The sequence below is a fragment of the Cyphomyrmex costatus genome, unplaced genomic scaffold, assembly GCF_001594065.2.
Source record: "Cyphomyrmex costatus isolate MS0001 unplaced genomic scaffold, Ccosl1.0 scaffold10, whole genome shotgun sequence".
Classification (NCBI taxonomy): domain Eukaryota; kingdom Metazoa; phylum Arthropoda; class Insecta; order Hymenoptera; family Formicidae; genus Cyphomyrmex; species Cyphomyrmex costatus.
In genome coordinates this window covers 1,821,912-1,846,882 of record NW_017274954.1, presented here as the reverse complement: position 1 = coordinate 1,846,882, position 24,971 = coordinate 1,821,912, and the positions used below count along the sequence as shown (strand labels likewise).

The window sequence follows — 24,971 nt, the reverse complement described above, 5'->3', positions numbered from 1 at the left end:
ACGTTTCGTAAAGGAAATAATATTGATTTTGAAAGATATATATATAATATATATATATGTATGTATATACATTTATGTATCAAAGTAATAATTTATTGCGCGAGGAGACGAAATCATCGTCGACGAAATAATTGATTCTATTATACATATAAATTGTATAAGAAACAATACTATTTATCGACAATCCGAGTATAACATTGCATCAAGTTTGCTCAAAATAAAATTCAATAACAGATCTGTTAATGATTCATAAGTAATGAGATCACAGTACTGGATTTTTAATATGTCCCCATTACTTATATATATCTACGTCTCCTTTTCATTCTTACTTCTTTTGACAAAATAATTTATAATATGTCTAATCCGCGTGAACTTTTTCGATCGACCGACATATGTTGATAGATATTTTTGTGATTAAACGACAATGTCGTTGAATGTGCATCGCGTTACCTCCCCGACCATATGACCGGAGAGGTAAACAGGAGCACGTGTTGGTGGCGTGACTACGAGTGACGGCGTGAGCTCTGGGGGTGGAGAGGAGGCAGAAGCAGAGGTGGAGGAAGAGGGGGTGATGGTGGTGGATGGGAAGGGTGACGAGGGTGGAAAATCAGTGTGAGCTGCCCGAGGGTAGGAGAGTTCTTTGCTTGCCGCCTCGGGAACACGGAGGGTTGATGAGAGAGGGTTGGAGCAGTCGGAAGAGAGGGAGAGCGGTAAACTCTAGCCACCGAAAGTGGAAGCGAGATAGTCGGGGTTGGCCAAGCGAATCATTGTCGGTGGGAATAGACGCAGAGAGTTGAAAGCAGAAAATCCCAAAGGAAACACTTGATTCGCGATATCGTTGGAGTTTGGCGCTTTGGAATCGACACAAAGAAAGCGAGGTGCTTCATCTTGACTAAATGATGCCGAATTTCAGCGAGGCTTTGTTTTAAGCTTTCTAAATACTACGCATAAAATTGTAAAAAAAAATAAGAAATGTTCAATAATTTTTTACGACGATAATTATGTCATAAAAATGTATTGAATATTCGTAGTTTTCTTTCTTTTAATCACAATATTAGAGAAAGGAAGATTTCAATTATTTTATTGTCGCGATTAAAAAAAAACTATTAAAGATTACTTATTGTTATAAAGAAAAGACCAGTGAGAATTTTTTTGTTGCAAATTAATTCGAAAGTATCACAATCAAAGATCGCTAGAATTACTGTGTTTGTTGCCGAGGTCAAGAAAATGAATTCCCTTCTTATATCTTTTTGCTTCTTTCTTTCTCTCTCTCTCTCTTCCTTTTCTCTCTTTCCTCTTATTCTCATCACCCTCGCTCCCGCTCTCGTTGGCTTCCCCATTCAAGGCTTCCCCTTCACTCGGTTCAACCCCTGCCGACAATCCGGCGCACGATAACATTTCGTTCTACAACTTTACCCACTTCCAGTTCGCTTTACAGCCGCGCTATTCTGTTTTCCACCCGAGAATCTTCATCGATTATCGACTCGGAAATCATTTCGGGTAAGAAGGTTCTGTTGCAAACTCAACATGTCAAGTGTTAAGGTGTTACATTTATCCGTCGTTTTATACACTGCTGCTTAAAGGCAGTAATAATTACTTACTGTAAATTACGGATAAATTACAAAATTTCTTTTTCGTCTCTGTCGATTCTTTATGTACACAAGAAAATGCGAACTCTTTTTTTGCAAATATTAATTTATCGGCGAAAGAAATTACTATAAAATGATACTATACATTATATTGATTTATGTACTATTTGCATGAAATACATTAATGACTTAACCAATTTTATGGCATAAAAAAGTAATGCTGCTTTGTTACTCCAAAATTTCCCTGCCGGCATATTTATGATTGGCCTTCGTAACATAGTAGAAAGAAAGCAATGTGTGCGCGAGCTCATTAATTCTAATAATTCATGAAGAAACACGCACGCACGTAATAGCTCCGAGCGGCTTACGATTTGACGGATAGAGAGTTGCCTCAGCCCTACGTGTTTTTAAATGTCGGCTAAACTATATTCTGATATTTTAATAGATCTAATTTACATGTAAAACCACTTTCAAAATCATTCTGTCTCCAACACGCTACCAATGTTTTCTTTTGTAAAGGGGAGGAAACGCCAATGAATTAAGAAGGCTAAGTAATCCTTTAGGTTACCGTTCATTCCTCTTTCATATCCTTCTTCGCTTTTCTTTAAAAATTACAATATAATTTTCTCTACTGTATAATAACGTTATGAACTGCGATTTGTCTTTTAATAGATAGGAATAATTAAATCATTTTATAAGAGCGAGAAAATGTGCACTCGTCTGTAAATAATCGGAAGCGTAGTTCTAGTGGAACAGTTAGTTAGCCTATAAGAACGAAAAAAAGAGATCCAATGAAGCGTGTAGCGTGTTTTTGGGGCCAGATGTTAATTCCGACGACTCAGCGTGAGCCACGAGAAGACGGTTTAGTACGTAAATACATCTTCAGCAGGGGGTGCCATTATAATGGGCATGTGCGGTTAAAGTTCTATTTGTGGTAATTCACGGAGTTTAATGCACTCGGAGCTCTGATTTAGCCAGCGAGAGCTGACACTTTTTTTTATCCGGCAAAACCTCAACGACGCTGGGCGCCGTAAAGTATAAAATATTCTTCCTGCGTCTTTCGAGGATACGGTCGCGCGGAGCAGTTAAGCGTTCTTCTCTTGCGGTGTTTTCAAATTTCAGCGTAAAGCGATGCTTTTTATCAATCTCGTAAAACGCGATGTCGAATCGCGTGATTATCTTGAATAAAATAAGGAAATCGCGCATTTTTAATTCACGTGACACGGATTAATAATAGACGTTCGTCATTGTGTCAGAACCTTTTCGCGCATACAATTCTATTTTCGTGCGCTGAACTCATTTCTGAGTACGGGATTAGCTTTCGCTTCGATTACCGTCTCGAAAAAGAATTTCACCGGAATAATGCAAAATGTTTGTAATAGCGGAATTCCGACGAGGGCGTAAAATATCACGTCTTGGATAACGCGTGTTGATGCCGAACCCCTTCGGCGCCGATTTATGGGCACTCTCGCGCCCGACGATGCGCGCGTTACGCGCACACGCACACGCTCTTACGACACGCATACTCTGATACCGTAGCGTCAATCTCGACGAGGCGTTCGCACAGTCGCATTAACGGTGCGCTGTTCAGTTTAATCCTTGCGTTTCGTGACTCGGGACAAAGCCCCTCGGATTTCTGACAGAATGGTATCGCACGGAACGGCCATTACCTTAGCCGATATGCCTATGTACGTACGCGAGTTAAAGGTCGATGCGAATTAACCAACACGGATGCGGCCGGATTCTTTGTACGCTCGCCTTAATTATGCTCGCTCGTGCCGGTGAAGCGAAACTGCTATACAGAAGGGTAGCACGAAGCGGTTTAATCTATCGTACGCTTATTATATTGCATTTACTGCTCGATCGTAGCAAACTGGCGAGTATCCACCGGGTAATCCGAATCGACCATACACAAGCACGTTCATATATGCACGCGCGAGTTTCTTTCTTACGTCTCTTTAACATTAATACTTGGTCAGACGCCACAAAGCCACGATTATGCTTTGTCATTAGGACGCCTGGTCGATTACGGGATCGTGAAAAAAAAAGAGACTCGACAAGGACAATGTCTCGATGGGCGGTTGCCAACTGGTCCCGCTGGGATCTTTTTATTGGCAGTGTTTTAAGTAGGAGGGTGGGATCCATACTACATGCTTTTCTATATCACGTTGTTCACCCTCTCGTTCATATTGATGAATTGAAGACTTCTTCGTTCTTATTTATTTTTTTTTTTATAAATCTCGTTTGTCGATCGTTTCATCAAATTAAAGTTATACAGAGAATTTATCAAGAGATTAGACAAACGCGATTCAAATGATTTCCCGATCTCTGCGTGTCAAGATACGAAATTAGAAATACTGACGCGCAATTCGCGGCTCGAGCGAAAAGCTCTCGATGAATAGACTTGTACCAGGAAATCGAAAGCGAAGCATCGTCAGTGCTACGGAGAAACGGTCAGTGGTTCGTTGCATGCGTGGCCATATGGCGATTATCCGCGTTTAGTTATTTATAGCGACGACTTGAACACCGCACACGGTGAGAGCGTATACCCCAGACACGCAGCGCCGCGATTTGTGCGTCGCGTCGCGCCGCGTGTCGGGCGCGAATTGGACCGGGCCTAGAATTCTAAAACTGCCGTCTTGACGGTTAGGAATCGGCCTCGTAAATCGCGACTGCCTTGGAGGCTTCGGCTTAGGTGGTTTATACACATCTCCATAGCCCGGAGCGGCGTACCAAGAGGAGAATGTTGGCGGCTACGTAGAAACTATCCGCTGGCCAGAGGCGCCCGGTTGTTTCTAAACCCACCTTATCTACTGGCCCCTATAATAAGCCGCGATCTGAGACCGTATATCCCCGCCCGCACACGCTCTCTCTGAGAGGTCCGCACACATTTACACATTCTTACCGCGCACTAGGTAGCTGCTACTCGCGAACCCTGGACGCGTATGCGGCGCGCTATACCACGAAGCGCTTGCAATTACAAGCTGGTCAACATATAATTATCCTCAATGACCATAAATTACTGGATTTTTATGCGCAACATTCTTAATTACCCTTTGAATTAACATCAATCAACCCCTTAATTGCACGCTGCCGCTGACGCTGCTTCCACGTCGTCGTCGTCGTCGTTGTCGTTGTCGTTGTCGTTGACGATGTCGGCTGTAGAACTATAATGCGAAATGGTTACATTATAGCGACATGGATGCATGCCGCGGGCTAATAGCAAGACGCGGAAGAAAGACACGGGCTGACTGACGTGAGAAGAAGTGAGAAGAAGGAATGTAAGGGTATACGACAAAATCAGGAAACGGTGTCGCCCGAGGACACTCCTCCCGAGGGTGGATGACTGCCAGGCTTCGAAAACTCCCACACACACACACACACACACGGTAGGAAAGGATTCATCGTATCGTGTCGCGTCTGATCAGATGACAGCATCATGCGTAACGCGCCTGTTTTAATTGCTTTCAGAGATCCTCGAGTGATTCTCATATCAATCGCCTTGGCGTATAAATCGCGCGTCCTATTACACGGACTTTCACCGTTTATTCAGCGAGTGATTACTACGGGAGAAGTCGCGATTGAAAGAGGCGTTGGCGATACGATGCGAAAGGAAATTCACTTTACCGTTCCGGAGAATAACTCGACGATCGTATAGGAGAAATCGGAAATTTTTAACAGAGCAGTTTGAATGGAACATAAAATATTGCCCGTACGAAGAATGCCCGATTTAATTTGTATGTCGAATATCTTGGCAGAAGAACCCTGTGGGTAGCCCCTTACCTTTTTCGAAAGATTTATGCGATCTCGATCGAATAACGCATTTTTCAAGGTCGCACGATGAAGGTACCAATTTTCAAACGGTCGGCTATGGTGACGTTTGAACGATCGCGCTATAATCACTCGCGATATCTTCGTCCGGTTAAGAATTCCTCTTCTATTTCACAAATCACAAACCGTGAGGGCGATGCGATACGCTAATGAAACCGCACTCTCATTAAAGCATCCAAATCGACGATACTAATTGGCTAGCTTTCGGAATACCCGGCATTAGACCTCAGGACGCGATATAATAATCGCTGCGGACGAATTCGGTTTGGACAGCCGGTGGTTAAAGCGTCTAGTAATTTCACGGGCGCAGCCCTACAGCGATTAATATGATTCCGACGGAAATTAATGACTGCAAACGGAAAAAAGATAGGTTGCATACAGTCTTGCTCCGGTGGCGCGTTCTTATAAAATGGGGGAAAAAAATATTTGAGGATTAAATATTCTAAGGGTTCTTTTTTTTTTTTTTTCGAAATACATGTGTGTATATAAATTAAAATTTTGTTTTATCAGAAATCTTCAAGTGTAATTAATTCTAATGTATTCGCATAATATTAACTTCCTCGTCAAGATGTATTAATCGCCTAAAGATAAAATTATCGTATGACAGTTTTGTCTTTGCGACGGGCATCAATGAGAATTAACCTACAAGCCATTTATCGGCAGTCGATCCCATAGCACAAAAATCGAATAATGCTTATTAATCAGCTTAATTAGCAGCAAAGCTCCTCTCGTTGCACGTTGCGTAAATTAATTCCTCGTAGCGATGATCGATGCGATCTCTTCGCCTAGCTGCGGATCCTGCATACTGGACTGATTTATTCCACCGTTTTAATTGATGTGAGACAAATACGACTGTTAAAATATGATAATTTTGTCTTTTGCACAATATTATATACCTGTCATTGTAAATTCTCAATTGATACAATAAGTAAAAGAATATAAAAATAACATGTAATAATCATCTTATTATATATGTATTTAAATGTATCATATCATCTAATCAACGTATTCGTTTTTGTATGCAATTTTGATACAAAAACGCTAAAAGATCGTATTGTCTGTGTAAGAAAAAAAATTCTTTTGAAATCACGACATATTTATCTGTAACAGTAGATTCTCCTTTCTATCTTCAAAGAAATATTCTATTTCTTATTTGTAAAATGTATATTAAAAGAATTGAGATTAATTTTGTTGAAGAGAAAGAAATTTGCATTATTTTAAATTTGTGGATGCTGAAGATGATTATGCTTACTCGATGAATTGAAAATGTAGCGGCAAAATAATATGAAAACAGGTGAACAATGTCAAGCAGACGCAAAAATAAATCTGGATCATTTTTCTCGCTTCTCGGTTCGTGAAGTATGGTATAAATCACTTTAAGTTCAAAGCCACAGCAATCGGTGGCAGAGTCTGCGGCTTCGTCAGAAAAAGACGCGCGTTTCTCTCGCTCTCGTTCAATCATGTCAGCATCTTTGAGAAACTCGTGCGATTGTCGCTAAGCAGACGCTACATATCGCGGATGCGCGTTAGGACACCCATATTTATAGGGAACAGGCGACATTAACACCAGAGTTTGCACTTGTGAGCGGTCTATTTGGTACCCAACGACCTAACGCTTTTATTATAAACACGCTGCCGTTTTAAAGCACAGCATCAAATATTTTTACGATGGCCATTATAAAACGCCTTTTATGAGGAACAAAGTAGCTCGCAGGCAGAAGGTGTTTTCTCGCCCTTTGACAATAATTTGTCCAGAATAACCGGCTCGTTTCACTCTCGGCCCCCCACGCCCGGGCTTCCGCTCGATGATCCATCCAGCCGTTCGTCATAGGCGCGCGGCTTTTAAAAAGTAAAGCGCTGGACTCGGGCCAGCGCAAAAATAGAAGCAGATGTTATTAGTTGCGTTCACCAAGTATACGACGGCCGCCGCGGCGCGACGAGGCAGGCGGTAGAGGTGGCGGCGGCGGTGGCGGCGGTGGTGGTGGTGGTGGTGGTGGAGAAACGAGAGACGCGAGCAGAAGGCGACGAGGGAACGGCCTGTCCAGACGGTAGTGTGTGATTTCATTGCCCTTGAATTCTTACTAACTGAACGCTTAGATAAAAATAATTAGGCGGATAAATGCGGGGCGGACGGGGGATGGAGAGGATGACTGCGGGCGGTAGCGCGTTTAGTCGCGGCGATTTTATTCTGAATCCTCCCTCGGCGCCTCTCGCGCCGCTACGTCTCCCTTTCTCTATCTCCCATCCGATGCGATGCGCCAACCAAATGTTTTTGCTTTGAAGTTGGAAGATGAACGGGCCTCCTAATTTCCAGTGTCTGCATTCTTAACAGCTGCACGCGCTGCCGTTCGATATGGCTGATGCGGTACCGCGCGTTGCGTCGCGTCGTGCCGGTTTAATTAGCATCTCGCGCGTGTCATCTTCTTTTTTGGTTCTTGAAGAACCAAAAGCTGTCCAAATTGATATCGATCGTTTAACAAGGTTTTCTCGTCTTTCGTGGAAAATTGCTTCGTTCGCCTTTTATTAAAGAAAAGTATTCCATATAGCTGCCCTGTTTTTTTTTTAATAGTCATTAAGTTAAGTCAATACACTTGTTAAGAAATATACGTGTAATTATATTTAACTATATTTAGAGATTCTCTAGATATGAAAGAGAAAGAGAGAGAGAGAGAGAGCTCTATATTCACAATGAAAATCGCACATATATGATTCCTTTATTCAGATTCCTAAAATAGCATTAAATCGAAAACACGAGAGCGTTATTAGGCACGACGCAACAGTTTCGCTATTGAATCGAAACGCGCGAATTATACTCGCGCTATAATGGGATTGCGTCCTACCAGGATCTGCGCGCGGCGGCGCGCCCGCTATTAGAACGGTCCTCCGAGAGTTTTGGTCGATTTGCAGATTACGAGTCCCCGGGATGCAAGGCTGACATGGCGGAGGGTTCGGCCGAGGAGGAACAGAGCAGTACTGCTGCGCCCGCTTCCCCGCCAGCTGATCTTCGCACTCTGAACACCCAATTGTCGTCGCCTTATCACCACCAGCCCCATCTCCAGCCTCGTCTTCAGCATCTGCAGCATTCCAACATGCTGGCGACCGCCGTACCGCCCCGGCACAGCCTCAGTATGCTGTCTCATCAGGTGAAAGCGGAGGCAGAGCTGGACGCCCCCTGCGATGTGCCATTGAATCTCAAGAGCGAGGTAAGCGCAGGAATTCCTCTCGTCGATTATTGATGTTGGGAATCGGCTAACTGCTTTCGATTGTTCATTTTCGTTGTGTTTTGCTCGCCGAGCGGTTACGCTTGGGCGGAAATCGCAACACATTGCATGACAAGCATTAACAATTACTGCCGTAAAAACGAACGTACAGTGTCTGGAAAATCATTTCGGCATTATATATATATTTTAGCTTGACGTAGCAAGTAGTTAATTACTATGTAAGATACCGACGGCCTATTTCTGTCGGTTAGTATTCTTGAGCGATTGCTCGAGCCACGCTTCGGTTGAAGGGATAGAAATATCGCTTATACAGCTGTGCTAAAGTATACAGCGATCTAGATGGTCATCACACTCGTTATTAACGGTTTTGTGTGTCAATGACAACCAATTGTTAAGTAGCTGCCTCAGCGATCTAGATGGTCATCACACTCGTTATTAACGGTTTTGTGTGTCAATGACAACCAATTGTACGGTTAAGTAGCTGCTACGACGCATCTCAACCTAAATCGGCCAATGATCTTTTTGACCTGTTTAAGATTAACGTACAAAATAAAACATACTCGAATGACTTTCACAAAAATGACGGTGTACGCGATTTCGTTTGTTAACGTGTGTTATATTTTTTAAAACGTATTTAACAAAATCTTTTTTTAAAGAATTCGATCTAGTAATATCAGACATTAAATCAATGGCAGTTTTGTATATCGATTTATGTCAAGAGATTACGTAACATTTGCTAATATCCGGGAACCAAAATTCTCGTTGTGGAATTTAATTCTATAGAATTATATAATGCACAATTTATACGTAGTGTATAAAATAGATTCTTGTCATGATCATAGTATGATAACATATCTATAGTATATATCAAGTAATTATTCGAAAAGAAAGTCGTTAGTCTGGTTACTTGCTTGCGCAATCTCGAGCGGTATATTTTATAATTATATTAAAATGATAACAAACTGAGGGAGACACAGATAAAAATATTATAATTCATATGTAAATGACAGGAAACTAATCATCATATTAAGCGATCGATCGCCTGTTATAACGTAACTCGTTTCTCGTTTAATATAAATTGAAACAAAGTAGCAAAAACTATGTAGATAAATCAAAAAGATGAAATATTATAATTTCTAATAGTATGTGCATTTTTTTAAAAGTATCACATAAAGTTGTCCAACTATATAGAATAAAATCATTTTTATTGACCCTCTTTCCAATCAAATCTGCCTGACCAATAATCTTCAGTATTAAAAATAATTTAAATGTTAATCGCAAACAAATCGCATTTTATAAATACTATTACTAACATTACACGAATTTATCGATATTAATGTGAAACTTACTCGTGCGGAGAAACACACGGCGATGAGATTCATACAAAAATTAGAAAAGACTTTTTCGATCAGGAGATGCAGACAAGCGGAGCGAAAACTCATTAATGAATGACAAATCGGTCGTTAATTATTTCTCGTGTAGTGAAATTAGTTGTAAGCAACGGTAGTCGTAAGTCGTTGGAACGAGGCGGTAAAGTATTATGAGGAAATCCTGACTTCACCAGCTGTACGATCGTAAAGCGGAAAATATTTGCACGTAGCTTATATGTACCCGCTTCAATGAACGGTGACCAGTTTTGTCGATGCTTGCACATCGGACTAGCCAGTAGGGAAACTTTAGCAAACAAGCGTTCGGGGATTACTATAGTCGTCAAACGTGTCTACTTTCCTTTGGGACAATTAACTCTCACTTATCGACTTTCTACAGAGTCGTCTCTCGTTAGTTTAAAAAAATGGAATGTAAATGTAATCTATAAAGCCAATATACCATTCGTCCAGAGATATCATAGCGAATACAAAAATAATCTGAAAGTCTATCATAAATCCACGTTACAGTAAATTTCTAGCGTCACACAGCACAAACCGCTTTGTTGATAATGATATAATTAAGTCACGTTGCGTTCATCCGTCACTTTAAGATCTTAATTGCCACAACGCGCAAGCCGTACGATATTCTTAAACGTAAAGAATTAGACTCTACGAAGAATTCGACAATGATGCCAATTAAGCGACGGAGGAGAACAACCGCGACCCTAGACACGACGACAGCGTGTCTCTCGACTAGAGTCTCGAAAACGGCAGTCTCATCCGTTTAGAGCTCGTTGTCCCTGTCCATCCATTACACTATTATCCCGTCGGCAAACACGGTATCCATGCCGGACTCGACGCACGGACTTAATGCCTGGCTCGCATCTGAGAGCGTGCAATTTACGCGCAAAAGAAGGAGAATGTTTCATTCGCGCCCGGTAAAAAGAAATATCCCACCGATGCACGTAACAACAGGACGGATAATAATGCCGTCCGCGTTTCCGTGGCAAAATATACGTACGTAGGGCGACGAAAAGGAGAAATATCCTGCGACACGATCGATCATCATCGTCCAGCGGTTGTTCGCGCGTAAAAACATTCCCTCGCGACCGTCGTCGAAGCGACATTGTTAATTTTCTCGATTGGGAACATCGAGAATAAATCTCGCACACTTTACGGAATCGATCGATGAGCGAAGACATGCGAGAGTGTTATATCAACGGAATAATTTATCCGCGATTTCATCGCGTAGAGTTTCACAGTCGCTCGAACTTCTGTTCGACAATCATAAATTATTAGACCTTTGAACGCGGTATTCTTAACGACCCCCTCAGTGCCATTAGCCGTTCCTCTTAATTGCGGAATATCTCTCTTTCTCGGTAGAATAATGGAATATTCAGCGACGCTAATAAGATATAAAGAACAAATAGAGATTTGGTAAGGCGCACATGGTTATCCGCACAATCGAGACACTAGTTAAAAGATTCGTAAACGAACTACGCGCACATGTATTCTCAGCTAAAAATTTTTCGCAAAACATTTAAATAACCAATAAAAACAAATGGTCCGCTCTACAAGCATGGGAATATGCGTAGTGCAAAATATAATTTAAAAATACAAAACGAATATATCGCGCAATGCTAGAGAAACGCGAACTCGAAACGGATCGAGCACCCTTTGCATTCGCAAAGACCGCAGTAATGTGCATATATATGCAAATATTCGCGTATCTCACAGACACATCTGCGGACCGGAAACCGTTAAACGCTCGACGGATGCATCGTCACGAATATTCCTCCACTCGTGGTCCCGAAGATTTCGTCGGTCACACGATAGAAGCCGCTAAACCATCTACAGGCTTTGCCGCAGAAGCAGCGACCCTATCCAGACCCTCTCGAATCCGAAGACGCAAATTTCACGTAGCTGAATCCGGCGCGTTGACCGTCCGATGGATCGATACGCCGTAACCAGCCTTAAGGCGCATTCCAGCTTGATGGCCACCAGTCCCGACCGTAAATGCATCTGTCAAGAAAGTGATTGAAGGTAAACGATTCAGGGGAGTCGCGAACACCCAGACGGATCGGATCTCATTACCTCGGTGGCTCATTTCAGCGACTCAATTGCATTTCGATCGGATTTCACAATTATTATGATTATTGTTGAGCGAAACCCCCCCCTTCTCCGCACAGGTCTCTGCGGCTGCTGATTAGAATCCGGGGAGAAGCAGTCGGCTTTTGACTCGCTGAGATGTCCCGCACCTTGATCGGTCGTAAAAAAATGTGGTTATTGTACTATGGTTTTATTATATTTTTACATGCAGTATATAATGATATTCGCTAGCTGTATGCAATAGACTGCTACAGCATTCCTCGATTTGACATTTCGCATTCCCCAGATTGTAGAGAGGACGATTTGAGAGATAATAATGCTCTTGCATAAAGAAATTGTCGTTATTATGCGATTATGATTTAACGCGGCTGATCAGTGCGGATGGAACTTACAATACGTTCAATATTCGCGTCAGTGATCCAAGAACGAGGCGAGACTCGTACGGCAGTCGCATTTTCGTAAAAAAAAAAAACTCCACAGTTTTATGACGCATTATTATACTTGCCTGTCGCAAAAGATTTAGCTAATAAAAACGTACGTTTGACGGGCGATCGTCCGTAAAGCAACGCGGTCAGAACGACGAACGTGGAAATGAGTGGCAAAAAGAAGAATGAAAAAAAGTGGAAGAAGTAAAAAGAATAAAACGCCGAGATATTCTATCGATGGTCGTCTATTTCTCTCACATGATATTCGCGGAGTGATGGAATGTTTATCAATAGATTAATCTCGGAGATCGGCGGGTGGTTCCGCGTCGTCGCCGGGCAGGCTCCTCGATTGCGATTAAACATAAAAGTATTATTTCAATCTGGCCCCTCCGCGCGCGCCGGCCATACATTCTCTCGATATGTGTGCGTGTGTGTGTGTCATCCCCGTCGGCACATACGCACACAGACGCGCGCGCATACGTGTGTGTGTGTGCGCGCGCGCACTTACTCGCGCGACCGATAGATCGGGCATTTTTCCATTAGATTGGAACTTGATTAAATTGAAAATCTGTCAATTTAGGAAAAAGCATCCGACAGCTTATATTGACGGTGGACATTATACGCGGTGGCCAACGAGGCAGAACTCGTTGGCCTGACAACTAGCGGAGATATAAAACCCATCGTCGCGACGATGGACCCGGGATGCGCGCCGGGCTGTTTACTTTTTGCTTCCTTTTGCGCCCTTGTAAAATTAATTGCCGGACGCCGCTCTTTGAGGGTGACGCTCGCTTTCGCCGTTCTACCGATCGCAGAAATTTGCTCACGGTGTCATTCGTTCAATCTCCACCCTGATATGATTCCGACGCAGCACCCTCTATGTCCTCCCCCCCCCCCATTTACCCCTCCTTGCGCCAGTTATGTCGCGGGATGGTCGCTGACGAGTTTTTGTAACGAACGCATTTATCGTGTACACTTTTAAAGGAATAATGTGGCTTTAGCAGATTTAATTCACTCGAATTTGCTGTCCATATCAGGCGATCGGACGAGCCACATCCTACGATAAAAGAGGAAGGGTGTTTCTTTCGGTCATTTGACAAGCATTAAGTGACCCACATACTTAATCATCCATACTTGAAACGAATCTATTGCTCGATCGACACTAATTTAATTGCGGTGCGCCTTCCAACGAGATTCTAAGAATTCATATACATATATATATATATACCTTGATTAAGAATTCAATTCTCTGTAAATACTTTACGAACGGATCAAACTGTTATTTTATTCGTGAGAAATCTCCCTATACATAATCTTTCTCTATCTTTCTGTATGGCAAGTAGATCAGTTACGTGATAGGATGATTATCTTTTAGTATTGTTTTCTCTCTCTCCCTCTCTCTTGCAATCGATTAATTTTAATGATCTTAATTTAGAGCTTATCGTTTAATCGCCGATATTTATTCAACAATATTATCGTTATTACTGCTGATATCAATATTTATAGTTGCAGTCTTTATTTTATACTTATAAAAGAAAGAATATGGCCAACTTTGTGAAAAGAGAGAAAAGAATTTTCATCTGGATAAATAATCTGGATAAATGAGGCAGATAACATTATTTTGATTGATTTAAAACAATATCTTGCGACGAGCAATGCTAAGCACAACGGAAACGTGATTGCAATTCGCTTAGTCATATATGGTACTACTATTGTCCGAACCAGTTCGATATTTGCCGCGCAATCGAGAACATATTACACTTACGATAAGGTGCCGCGATTGCGACGGATAATTTAATTGAAAATGCGGCCTAACCTAACGATAATGCTCCGGAGAAATTCCGCGCCAACGCGATCATTATTATGAATACTTTAGATCGAATGAACTTCGCATTGCTTATGATAACTCATGTGTAATATGTTAATGCATTGTCACGATTAAGCACGCGCCCAGTATTATTCCCCAACACGCAGACAACGAGAATGAAAAACAATTATATTTATTTCCAACATTAGCAAAGAATACATTTACCGTTGAAATTTAATTATTTAATTAAATTGCATGTTTTAAATGTACATTAAGTACCGACTTTAGACGCATATATAAATCTGTAGTATTAATTTTTACAAAACAAAAAAGCCACTACAGTGGTGCTGAAACAGTGTCATACTTTGAGGCAAGAAGAAATACAATGAGATAATGTATTTGTAACAAATTTCATCACAAGGAAAAATTTTAAAAAATTGCAAGATTTAAAAAATAAAATCCCATTCTCTGAAAGTTAAATAAAAATGGTCGTTGAAATTGTGTGTGTGTGTGTGTGATTTAGATCGAAATACGACTTTTCTGCATCACGAAAAATCCAATTCCAAATAGAGTCCAGTCGAAAAGCCTGAACTTTACATTGTCTGACGTTGTTGGTGCAAAGTTTAATCGTACCTTGCGAGTGTCCAGGCGGACCTTGATTAAAGACGATCGTGGAGCGGGAAGAACCGCGGATAAGTCAGAACGTAATCGCGCTCCGGGACGCAGCCTTTTAAAGTAGGAAACTCGCCGGAAACTACCGGCCACATGGCACCGAGAACTCCCCGGTGCGGTGCCAAATAACAATGTTGGATCTCATAAACAAGGAGACAAGACAAATACCCGCCTGGACAGTGGTTCCTAGGGCGCGGAGTGGACAGAGTCCGTTCCGCCGCCCACCCACCCCTCTGGGGATGGGAGACTCTGCTGGTAATTTCACGGTGTCTTGCATCTCTGAGCCACCCTCCACTCCCCTTCTCCCTACCGTTGCACTTCTCCGCGAAACGTTTTCGGTAACGTGATATGTTAACCGCATTCGTCGTTCTACTCGAACTATGATCAGCGATTTCTAAATTGATCGAAATTTCAACGTTATTGTTGCATTTAACGTAAATTTTCGCAAATTCGATATAGACAAATACATACAAAATATGTAGGCAAATTAATTTAATTTCAAAAAAATCTGTTTATAAACAATGGTTAAAGCATCGTTCTAAATTGTTTTATATTTATGATAAATCAATTATTAGAGCTATTAATTTCTTGAGATAAAAATGTGCATAATGATATAAGATAAAAGATCTACGGATTTATATTCGTGACAAACGTATTCAGTTATAAAGCGTAGTGAGAGCTTTATCTTGAAGCAAGTACAGAACAGAATGGAGGAAAGGAGAGGGAGGGTCACTGGGATTTGCGCGAATGGCCGACGACTTAATTGATCGAGGGCCATAAGCGAATTAGGGATGACCAATGTTCCACGTGCGGAGCTCAGGAATATGGACGGGGGAAGACGCCGAGTTAATTCAATTCGAGGAGGCTGAGGAGGGTTTTGGGACGTATCTCGCGAGACGTAAATTTGCGTACGGACTGTGCGCGCATCCCTTCTTTTAAAAAACGATGGACACTCCAACAAATTGCATCGACGCCTTGGAACTGGCTTATATTCCTTCCTTCTTTTCTTCGTTTCTTCCTTCTTTTCTTTCTCTCTTATCCTTCGCGACCTTTCTCTTTCTCTTTCTCTCTTTCTCTCTCCTTTCGTTACTACGCGGCCGCGAGTCATAAATCAAATTATACGTTGAGTGAGATTAGATTTCTGTTTGGCCACGCTCGAATTCACGAGCAGTGGATTCGACGAGGGTAAGGCTGCGGTAGAAACCTTCGCCCTTCCTGTCTTCCGCGCCACCACCCCTTTCCCGACCCATCCTGGCGTACCTCGGTGCTGCTTGGCGATGGTGCTGGTACTGCTACACTACGAGGTCCAACATTAGTTAACGATTAATCAAGGCGCTTGTAGCTCAACATATATCATTAAACTAGTTAGCGAAGTAGGGTCGGCCAAGTGTGCTGACCACTGGCTACACCACCCACCACCTCATTCTCTCTCCACCGGCCGGCCCTGACCGAACCCCTTCACCGGGCCCTCACTTCCTCTCCCCGACTTACTCGCGGAGCCGATCCAACCCTCTGGCGACGTGCTCACGTACCAAATAGAACTCTTAGAGACTCCAGAAGCGAGTTTAAGCTCGTCGCTGGTGTTTCGTCCGTTTCTGGTGTGTGCCAATTGCTCGTTAAAGCGCGGAACCGGAGAAACACTTCAGCACAGTCGAGGAGAGCATTGCACTTTGATTCTCTAATGTCAAAATGAGTTCTCATACCGCCCGAAATGTCGATAAGACGTGAAATTTCCAACGAGGATCGCGAAAACACTTTGTTGCCTCGTGCAACACAATTGGATTAGATGAAGAACAGAGTATCGGCAGATTTCATAGATATCGGTAAACTCATTACTAATCGAACAACGCGGGTCAACGTTGCTGTCTAGAATCTCGTGAAGCTTTCGCAGTGTGTGCCCTCTCTGCTGGATTGACCTCCTCTCGGATCTTCTCGCTTTCCCATACCCCTGCCCGCACTTCGTCTCTTCTAGTTTTAACCATCGGGAGACGGCCGCATAGCCTCCCGTGCGCCCGCGGGCGCCCCTTATAAATCCTGCAGGACTCCTGCAGGCACTAATGTACGACTGTTTGCGGGTATAACTTGGCCCCGACACGAAGGATAGGGGATGGTGTTTCCAGTACATGCTAAGCCGGGGCTAAAGGCCCGCTAGACCGAGCCATTCCTCACTGCCCTACAGACTTACACCTCCGCCCCCGTATGCTTGTCTTTGCTTCTTATCCCTAAGCAAATGTGGTCACCGCGAGGAGGGCGCAGGGATTTATTGATGGATTTACGACCTTGATGTTTGGATCTTGGAACAAGACGAATGGAATCTTGAATTCGCGAACCATCGTGTGTATGTATAAACTTTATTTCACGTAGAAACGATACTAATAATAATAATGTTTTATCAAGTACACGCTATACTCAAAACAATGAATTTAATATTGTAATTTAAAAAAAAAATGGCACAAGTTTGAATTGTATATTTTAATATGGAGAATAGAAAAAAAGAAATATATGGATGTGAATTATAAATGACAGTGATTTGTTCGATACATTTCAAGATATAAAAAATTATTCGAACAGAACGGACGATGGCAGCAAGAGACGAAAGCAATTTATATGCTGTGCAATTTATGCTGCAGAATCGATGAGCTCGTTTGATGACCTACGAAAGATACCATCCACAGATTATCGACATTTCGCGATGGAGCAGAAATCCGAAAGGGCCAGACACATTAATACCGTCGCAGAGAATCACTTGGCAAAGTTATTTGACCACCACTGTTCATCCTGGGAGATGGTATTAAATCCCCACCCCTTCCACCACCCTGTACCCTCCTCCAGTGGTCCGGACAGACTTGTACCAAGGACCAGAGCGAGCTAGGCACCAGTGTCCGGCGGTGTCGTCGGCAAACGTTTGCTCGACAAACAAACTCAACTCCCGTCCCTGCTTCACCATTGCGCGACTCTGTTTTACTATATAAATGAGATGGTCACCCTAAGTACAGGGTTGAAAGGGATGATACTGCACGAGTGTGCGTCTCGTCGGTGCTACCCAGTCGCTCTTCAGAGGCAACTGTCACTGTCGATCCTTCGTTTCTGGCCTCACACGAAGGAATGGAAGACGAATGATAAGAAATAAGTCGAAAGTATACGTTGCATATTTCTTATTTATCGGTATTTCTAAAACAAAGAGAAGTTAGAAGTATAATTGGACATTAGTTATTTCGCGCACAAATTTCATTGCTTTGAAAAATAAAACAATTATTAATTATGTAAGCTTCAATATATCGCTGTCCATATAATGACACAAAGTGACAAATATCAGCTTGCTTTTAAATTATGAAATTGGAAATGTCGATGCATCTAAAGCTATCAAAAGTGTCTGTATTGTAATAAATTGACAATTATAAAAATTCAATTTGGAAGCTCGAAGCGCAGTGTTGTATTAATCAAACAGGGTATGAGCAGTAAGTTTCTGGCTTTGTAAAAATTTCGATCAAAATGTAATGTTGATAAATAACGGAATTAATTTGTAAATTAACTTCGTTATCGCGTTTGGATCCATTTATGGTTGTTGCAAGGTGTTCGTTACGTAACAGAGAACAAATATGGAAACAATCTTCGTGCCTGGAGGATGAATTTCATTGCGAAGTTAGTGACCGTTCGGCTGCCCAAGAATAATATAATCCTCCGGTGTGCGCCGAGACTACTCTGTATTAATGTTTGCCCCGATATCTGTAAACAGGCATTACCTGTATCTCTGGACCGAGGTGTAACTATCCGCTAGGCGAGCTCATGGTAGATTTGAACGTTAGCCCGCCACAGGGATTAGAAACTTCCTACGGCGAGGTCACCGTGCATACTGTTTGCGTTTCTCTATCGGTGCCGTGGAAAGGAAAAGAGGAATACGTGGTCAGGTAGCTTGAATCTACGGGAGTAACAGACGTCCGAAACTAAAATAATACAAGCGTCAGCTAAAGAAATTTCAGCGCGCTATGTGCAGTCTTGCTCTTTTAACATCAAACGAATGCTTATCTCGATTACTATAAAGAATCCATTAATTTTATTCACGCGAAATTCGTATTTGTCAATATAAATTTTCTGAATAATAATTAATTTTGTTGCAAACGTATAACACCAAAGGATACGATCTCGATGTGATATCACGATAAGAAAACACGATATGAAAACGAAAATTAAGTCGATTAGCCGTAAAAGCGAAAAATTAAACACAAAGTGGTATTCAGCGGCAAATGAGGAAGATGCGATACATTTACAAGAATTCATTGCGAACGATAACGCACTGGTGAGCGATGACACAACGGGCATTATCGTAGATGACAGAGCGGTCGGTTTCGTTCATGCGCGTGCGTGTTACGCGTGCGTGTACGTGGACAGACGGTTAACTGACGCGGCATATTTACATTGTGTGGCGGTGCAATTAAGCCTCGTATCCGGCATCAAGCGTAGGAAATTCCGTGCGGACTAACACCTTGCTCCCAGCATTCACGCGGCCTGCTTGTGTCCTGCTGCATCCTGCCGCCCTTCTCGTGGCAAGATCAACAAATACGGTATCCGTCTGAAACGGATCTTCGATGTATTTCCCCTTTACTCTCTTTTCATGGGTGTATACTCTAAGGAAACACGAATTATCCAATTACTTGGAAATAATTCGTGAATTCTTTCTGAGTATATTCGGTTTGATTTTCTTACTGAATTAATATCAAAGATGTAAACAAAAAAACTTTATAAAAGAAAAAAATCTTGCCGATGGAAAAATTCGTTTTGCTCGCATTATAAATGAAAAACTGAAAGAATATTGATTACAGTTTATTAATTTATAAATGTTGCACATATATTTACATATTATTTATTGCGCTGCTAAAGCTTTTTCCTTTTTTTTTATTTTGTGATATAAATAATTACGTATATAATGTTATAAAATTTATATATAAAATTTCGAGAATTAGCGAATAAGTATTATTATTACATTTTATCAATTTTATGATTCAATGAATTAAAGGTTATCTCTTTTGCATTTAATTCTAAATTTGCAAAATGATTTTTGATGCGGTACTGTATGTGGTTATAAGTAGAAACGTGAATACATATTCGCTCGTACGAAATCATATATATATATATATATATATCACATATATAGCGAAAGCTGCCTCGATCACGGCGCATCGATCCATTCTTCTCTCGTGTCTGCTGAAAATATAACTATTTCTACGGCTCGTAATGGAATTCCATAGGCTGCTTTGAATCTGGTGGGAACCGTTCGTTCGGGAAAACGTTTCAGGAAACCGTTAGCATATTCTCGAATGTGAACGCATCTTACGAATGATTGTCCTCTTGGGTGCGCGTAATATGATGGTTCACTCGCTAAAAATGAAAAGTATTGACTCGTTCTTTAAGTATTACACTAAACTGAGGAATCGATTGTGTTGATTTCATATAGTAAGACTGTAACATATATATAAGACTCTGACGTAATGTGCTAATTGAAGCGTTTCGCGGAATGAGAGTTAAATATACTCGTTTATTAAGGAGAAGCGAAAATATCGTAGATAATCAGTAGACATTAGCATATCGTTTGTGAAAAATTGTCGTAAAAAAAAATGAAAGCATCATGATCACTTTGAGATAAACTAAAAGGCTGAAATTTTCATAATTTTAATTAAATTGTAGTAATTTAATTAAATTATAATAGCAAATTAATGATAAAATTTTATATGCATTTTTCTATATACTTAATACATCTGCGAGGCATCACACATGAGTAAATAATAGCCGTTTGACGAAGCTGTGTAGCAGCATGAAAATAATTTACGTAAATGATAAATATCCACTCGAGCTCTTTGCTTTACAGGTTGTTATGTTAGTGCGCATGTATTGCGACGAAGGAAGCGTAAGAAGTACAAGAAGCGTCGCACAAACTTGATAATCATTGCTGTCTCTTGTCAACTGCGACTTATCGAGTCTCGCTATCTTGCATCTCGCAGTGCATTTGTCGTTAAGCCTGCCGGCCGCCAGGATTTTGTAATTGATTGAAGCAAAATACAGTCGTGCAAGGCAGGCCGGGCAATCGGGGGGACAGCCGAGATCCAGTAAGTCAAATTTTCCCGTCAAGCGATGGCCGCTCGTCCGTGTACATGACGTTTTAATAACGGTTCGTGAGCGATTGAAAATGTCAATCTACTCCGCTTTTGCGGAGAGCGTGCGTGTAAACGCGTGCACCACATTCGCGATGCGTGCGAAACGCTCGTCGAAGGTTCGTATCTGTTAACCGTCGACGTGTTTAAGTGTTCCGCTCGATCTCGCGTGTTCGTTTAACGCCTCGGAATTGTCAAGACGTTTTTTCCAAGTAAAGTCCTGCACCTACTTTTTAGCACATTATTACTGCCATTACTGGCATTAGAAGGGGGCTTTCATCGATATGGACTCGCGCGCCAACCAACCGGACAATATTTAATATACGATCAATTTTTTCATTTTCGGATTGGATCGTAACATATCCTTTTTTACGTGAAATTTTTTTATAAAATACGTAATTATTTTATATTGCAATAAAAGAGATTTTTTGCCGAGATAAAAAGTAATAAAAAATTTCATATTAATTTTTAAACACGGAGCGCAAATTTTTCATCGGAACACACGGAAACAAGGGCTACTGGTTTAGATACATTTATATATTATGCAGTATGTAATTACTTTCCGATAAAAGGGATTTTTTTTTGCCAAGATAAAAAAATAATAAAAATTTGTATTAATGTTAAAAATGTATTCCCGAGGCAGGATTTTCCCCGGCGGCAATTTCAAGACAGATACGGGACACAATGCATGCTTTTTTTTCCTGCGTAATGCCATAATGGAATTATTTCCGCCATGCCTCGCTTAAACGAAAGTTACGATACGATCGCAGCGGTTCTGGCTGAATTGCACCAAAAATCTGCATTAACTAATTCTGATTTATGTTTTATGATCTCTTTTTGTATCATTTAGAATATAAAGCTAAATACACATAATATAAACGCATAAAGAAAATTATTTAATTATACGATTATTGAGAATTAAAAATTAATTGAGATTAATAACGTGAACCACCAGCCACTCTGCAATCAGACGAAAATGAAGAAATTCAAATTGATCTTGGAATTAAACTTCAGTTGTGTCTCGTGTTTCGATAATCAATTGTTTCTCACCGTCGACGTCGATCGGAACATGACGATGTCCAGAACAATAGTGTTATAGCAAGAAGCGGTATCGCTCGCGTGAGTTTATCTAGCCAGTTCTATCTTTTATTAGCATCCCGTGGAAGCTATTTCGTAGCCCTTTCTCTATCGCCTAACGTATCCAGGCAGTTTCTCCGGAGTCTCGGCCGTTCCGTAGTCGAGCAGGAGTACCAGAAGTGCGTATTTACGAGCGTTCCCGTCCATAAAGCAACCTCGCGCCTGATTTTGATACATTCTCCACTCCGAGCACTATCTCACGCGCGAATACGACCTACGTAGCCATACACTTGGGATTTATGGTGATGCTGCGCGCGTAAGCGATAGTTTTGTTTTGTATTCCGTGTAGCAACCTGTCTCTCTCTCTCCCTCTTCCATTTTTCTCTTTTTCGTACACGCTACTCTCTGGAATTCCGCGAATTTTTGAAACCGCGGACGAAGGAAACAAAAAGGGAAACGCGGGTTTACGTACAAAGTTCACATATAAAGCGCAGTGAGAACAGAATTGACATCAATCAACAGTGTCAATTTTGCGTCTTTCCTTTTCACGCAGCCGATTCTTAATTTTGCGCAAAGAGGGAAGATCAACAAATTTAACGAAATCGCGCGCGAAAATGCAATAAGAAAAAGTAAATATTACGAGAGAGAAATGACTTATGATTACATCTGTTAGAGATGCAAAAAATTTAGAAGATACCTACTGTGAAATTTAAAGGGACGAGCAGACGGATACGTGTTGCTGAAACATACATTAGGCGTTGGAAAAATAACGACAGACTAACGCGGGCAGAAATAAATACACAGCAAGCATGAAGCGCAACTCTCTAGTAACGGCAAATATATGCAGCTATGTATGCGCCACTCCGAGACATATTTTTACGTCCGATATAAAACTTGCCGTAAATCGATAATGTATTGTTGAACAATGCTATTTTTGTTCGTACAAATGTCAGAACTTATGCAAGCAAATGTATTTATGTAGCGTCACGAATTAATATATGTGCCCTCGGCTACTTAATCCGTTTATTAAAATCGCACTGTTGATCGTCAACATGTGTTATCGACGTGATATATTTTACCTTTTAATTCTATACAGATATACGTAACGTATTACAATTAAAAATTCAGATATTATTGCCTCGAGAATTGTAGTATACGCCGCGTATCTCGTTAGAGGCGTCGTCGATCGAGATAAAACGCTACAGTCTTGCGGTTAAAATATATATTAGATACCGAAAATATAATGACGTGCAGAGGCAGGATTGCTTATACAGGAATAAATGCATGGGAAACGCGAAGGGCCGATTCTGATATTGGATGTAGTATACTGGGCAAGGGGCATTCCGGTCTGGAGTTCTCGCGCGGGTGTACACGCGTATATATATAAAGCGTCTGTGCATATCGTAATCACAATATTATGCTGGAATTGGGAGGGCCGGGTTTCCCATTTCTATTTTAATGGCATCGGGGATTTCAAGCGGGGCTGTGCCAAGCGTCGCGTAATAACTTGTATCCCGCCGAAAAAAATATCGGAAGGCCCTGCTGCAAGCCGGTTTACTCTCCTCGTTTTTCATTCGATGCGTTTTCATTTGAAGCTGTTCCGCATATAACGTTTATAAATGTTTAAACAAATGCGCGCGCGCATCGTGTGTCGCTTGGATTTTTTTTTCTTGATTCGAGTATATTTCCGCGATGGTAGAATGATTATTGTCATAATTGGTCTTCGAATAAATGTTTAGTTAATGCTTTGTAAGTAGTCGTTTAGATAATTCCATCGTACATTCGAACTGGTGTTTATTAATTATCTGCCATTCTCACACACCCACGTGGTACCTCGCGCGCGTGTAGAACGGAGAGAGAATCGATCGTCGCATGCCGAGTGGCTGTTTAGAAAGTTTCCACCGTATTTCTTTTGCGGAACTTCGCGAATAAAGACGGAACGGATACCGAAACGGGCGCGTGGTATTAGCATAATATATGTCGCAATTATCGTTATAATTGTCCAAGTTGTTGGCAACTGGTTTCAATATACGCCCACTTTCGCGTTCACCCTCTAAGCTAACGAGGCGCTCCTTTGAGGACGATTTGCAGATACAGAACTTCGTACTGGCCAAAATGTAGCCAAGTTTACGTATTAATCGATTAAAGGAGAAATAAATATTTATTTCTTGTTGTAATTGATTTTTAAAACAATTTTTATGTTGTCTTTAATCGCCGTAATCATATTTTTATTCCTTTCGGCCAATTTAAGTTTTTTTAATATTCTAATCTTTCAAAGAATATGAAAAAGTTCCAGTTACATCTCACAATCTTTATTACACTATCAAATAGCTTTTTAATGAGGTATTTTAGGGAAATTGGATTTCCCTCCTTTATTTCGCAAAAATTTAAAAGAACGAAGTCTTGCTTGTGCAAAAACAGACCCAGATTGCAGACAAAGGAATGCACTGTCAGACTTATTCAGTGAAGATTCAGATGTAATAAAGAATATGGATTTCACCTTGAGATTGAGATAACCAGTTAAATTAAAACGATCGATTCGATAATGTAAAAAACTACAAATAAAAGAAGAGCGCTAAATAATAAAGTAATTAGAAATAAAGGATACCAGGTGTCGATGCGTCAAATATGAAAACGGTGTCGTTGCTGACTGTTTTACGGGGGTAGAAAGTTCTCTCAGGCAGCAGAGGATTAAAAGTTTACTTCGCCAGTGGACGAGGGGGGGGGGGG

General features: G+C 41.3%; 1 protein-coding gene across 1 annotated transcript in view; it reads left to right on the top strand.

The window, feature by feature from the left end:
- Window positions 1-24,971, top strand: part of pdm3 (POU-domain protein pdm3) — a 113,851-nt gene that overhangs the window by 1,249 nt on the left and 87,631 nt on the right. The window contains exon 2 of the mRNA XM_018551812.1: window positions 8,328-8,623. Coding sequence (XP_018407314.1) covers window positions 8,357-8,623 — 267 coding nt within the window. The 5' untranslated portion in view covers window positions 8,328-8,356. The remainder of the gene's footprint in view (window positions 1-8,327; window positions 8,624-24,971) is intronic.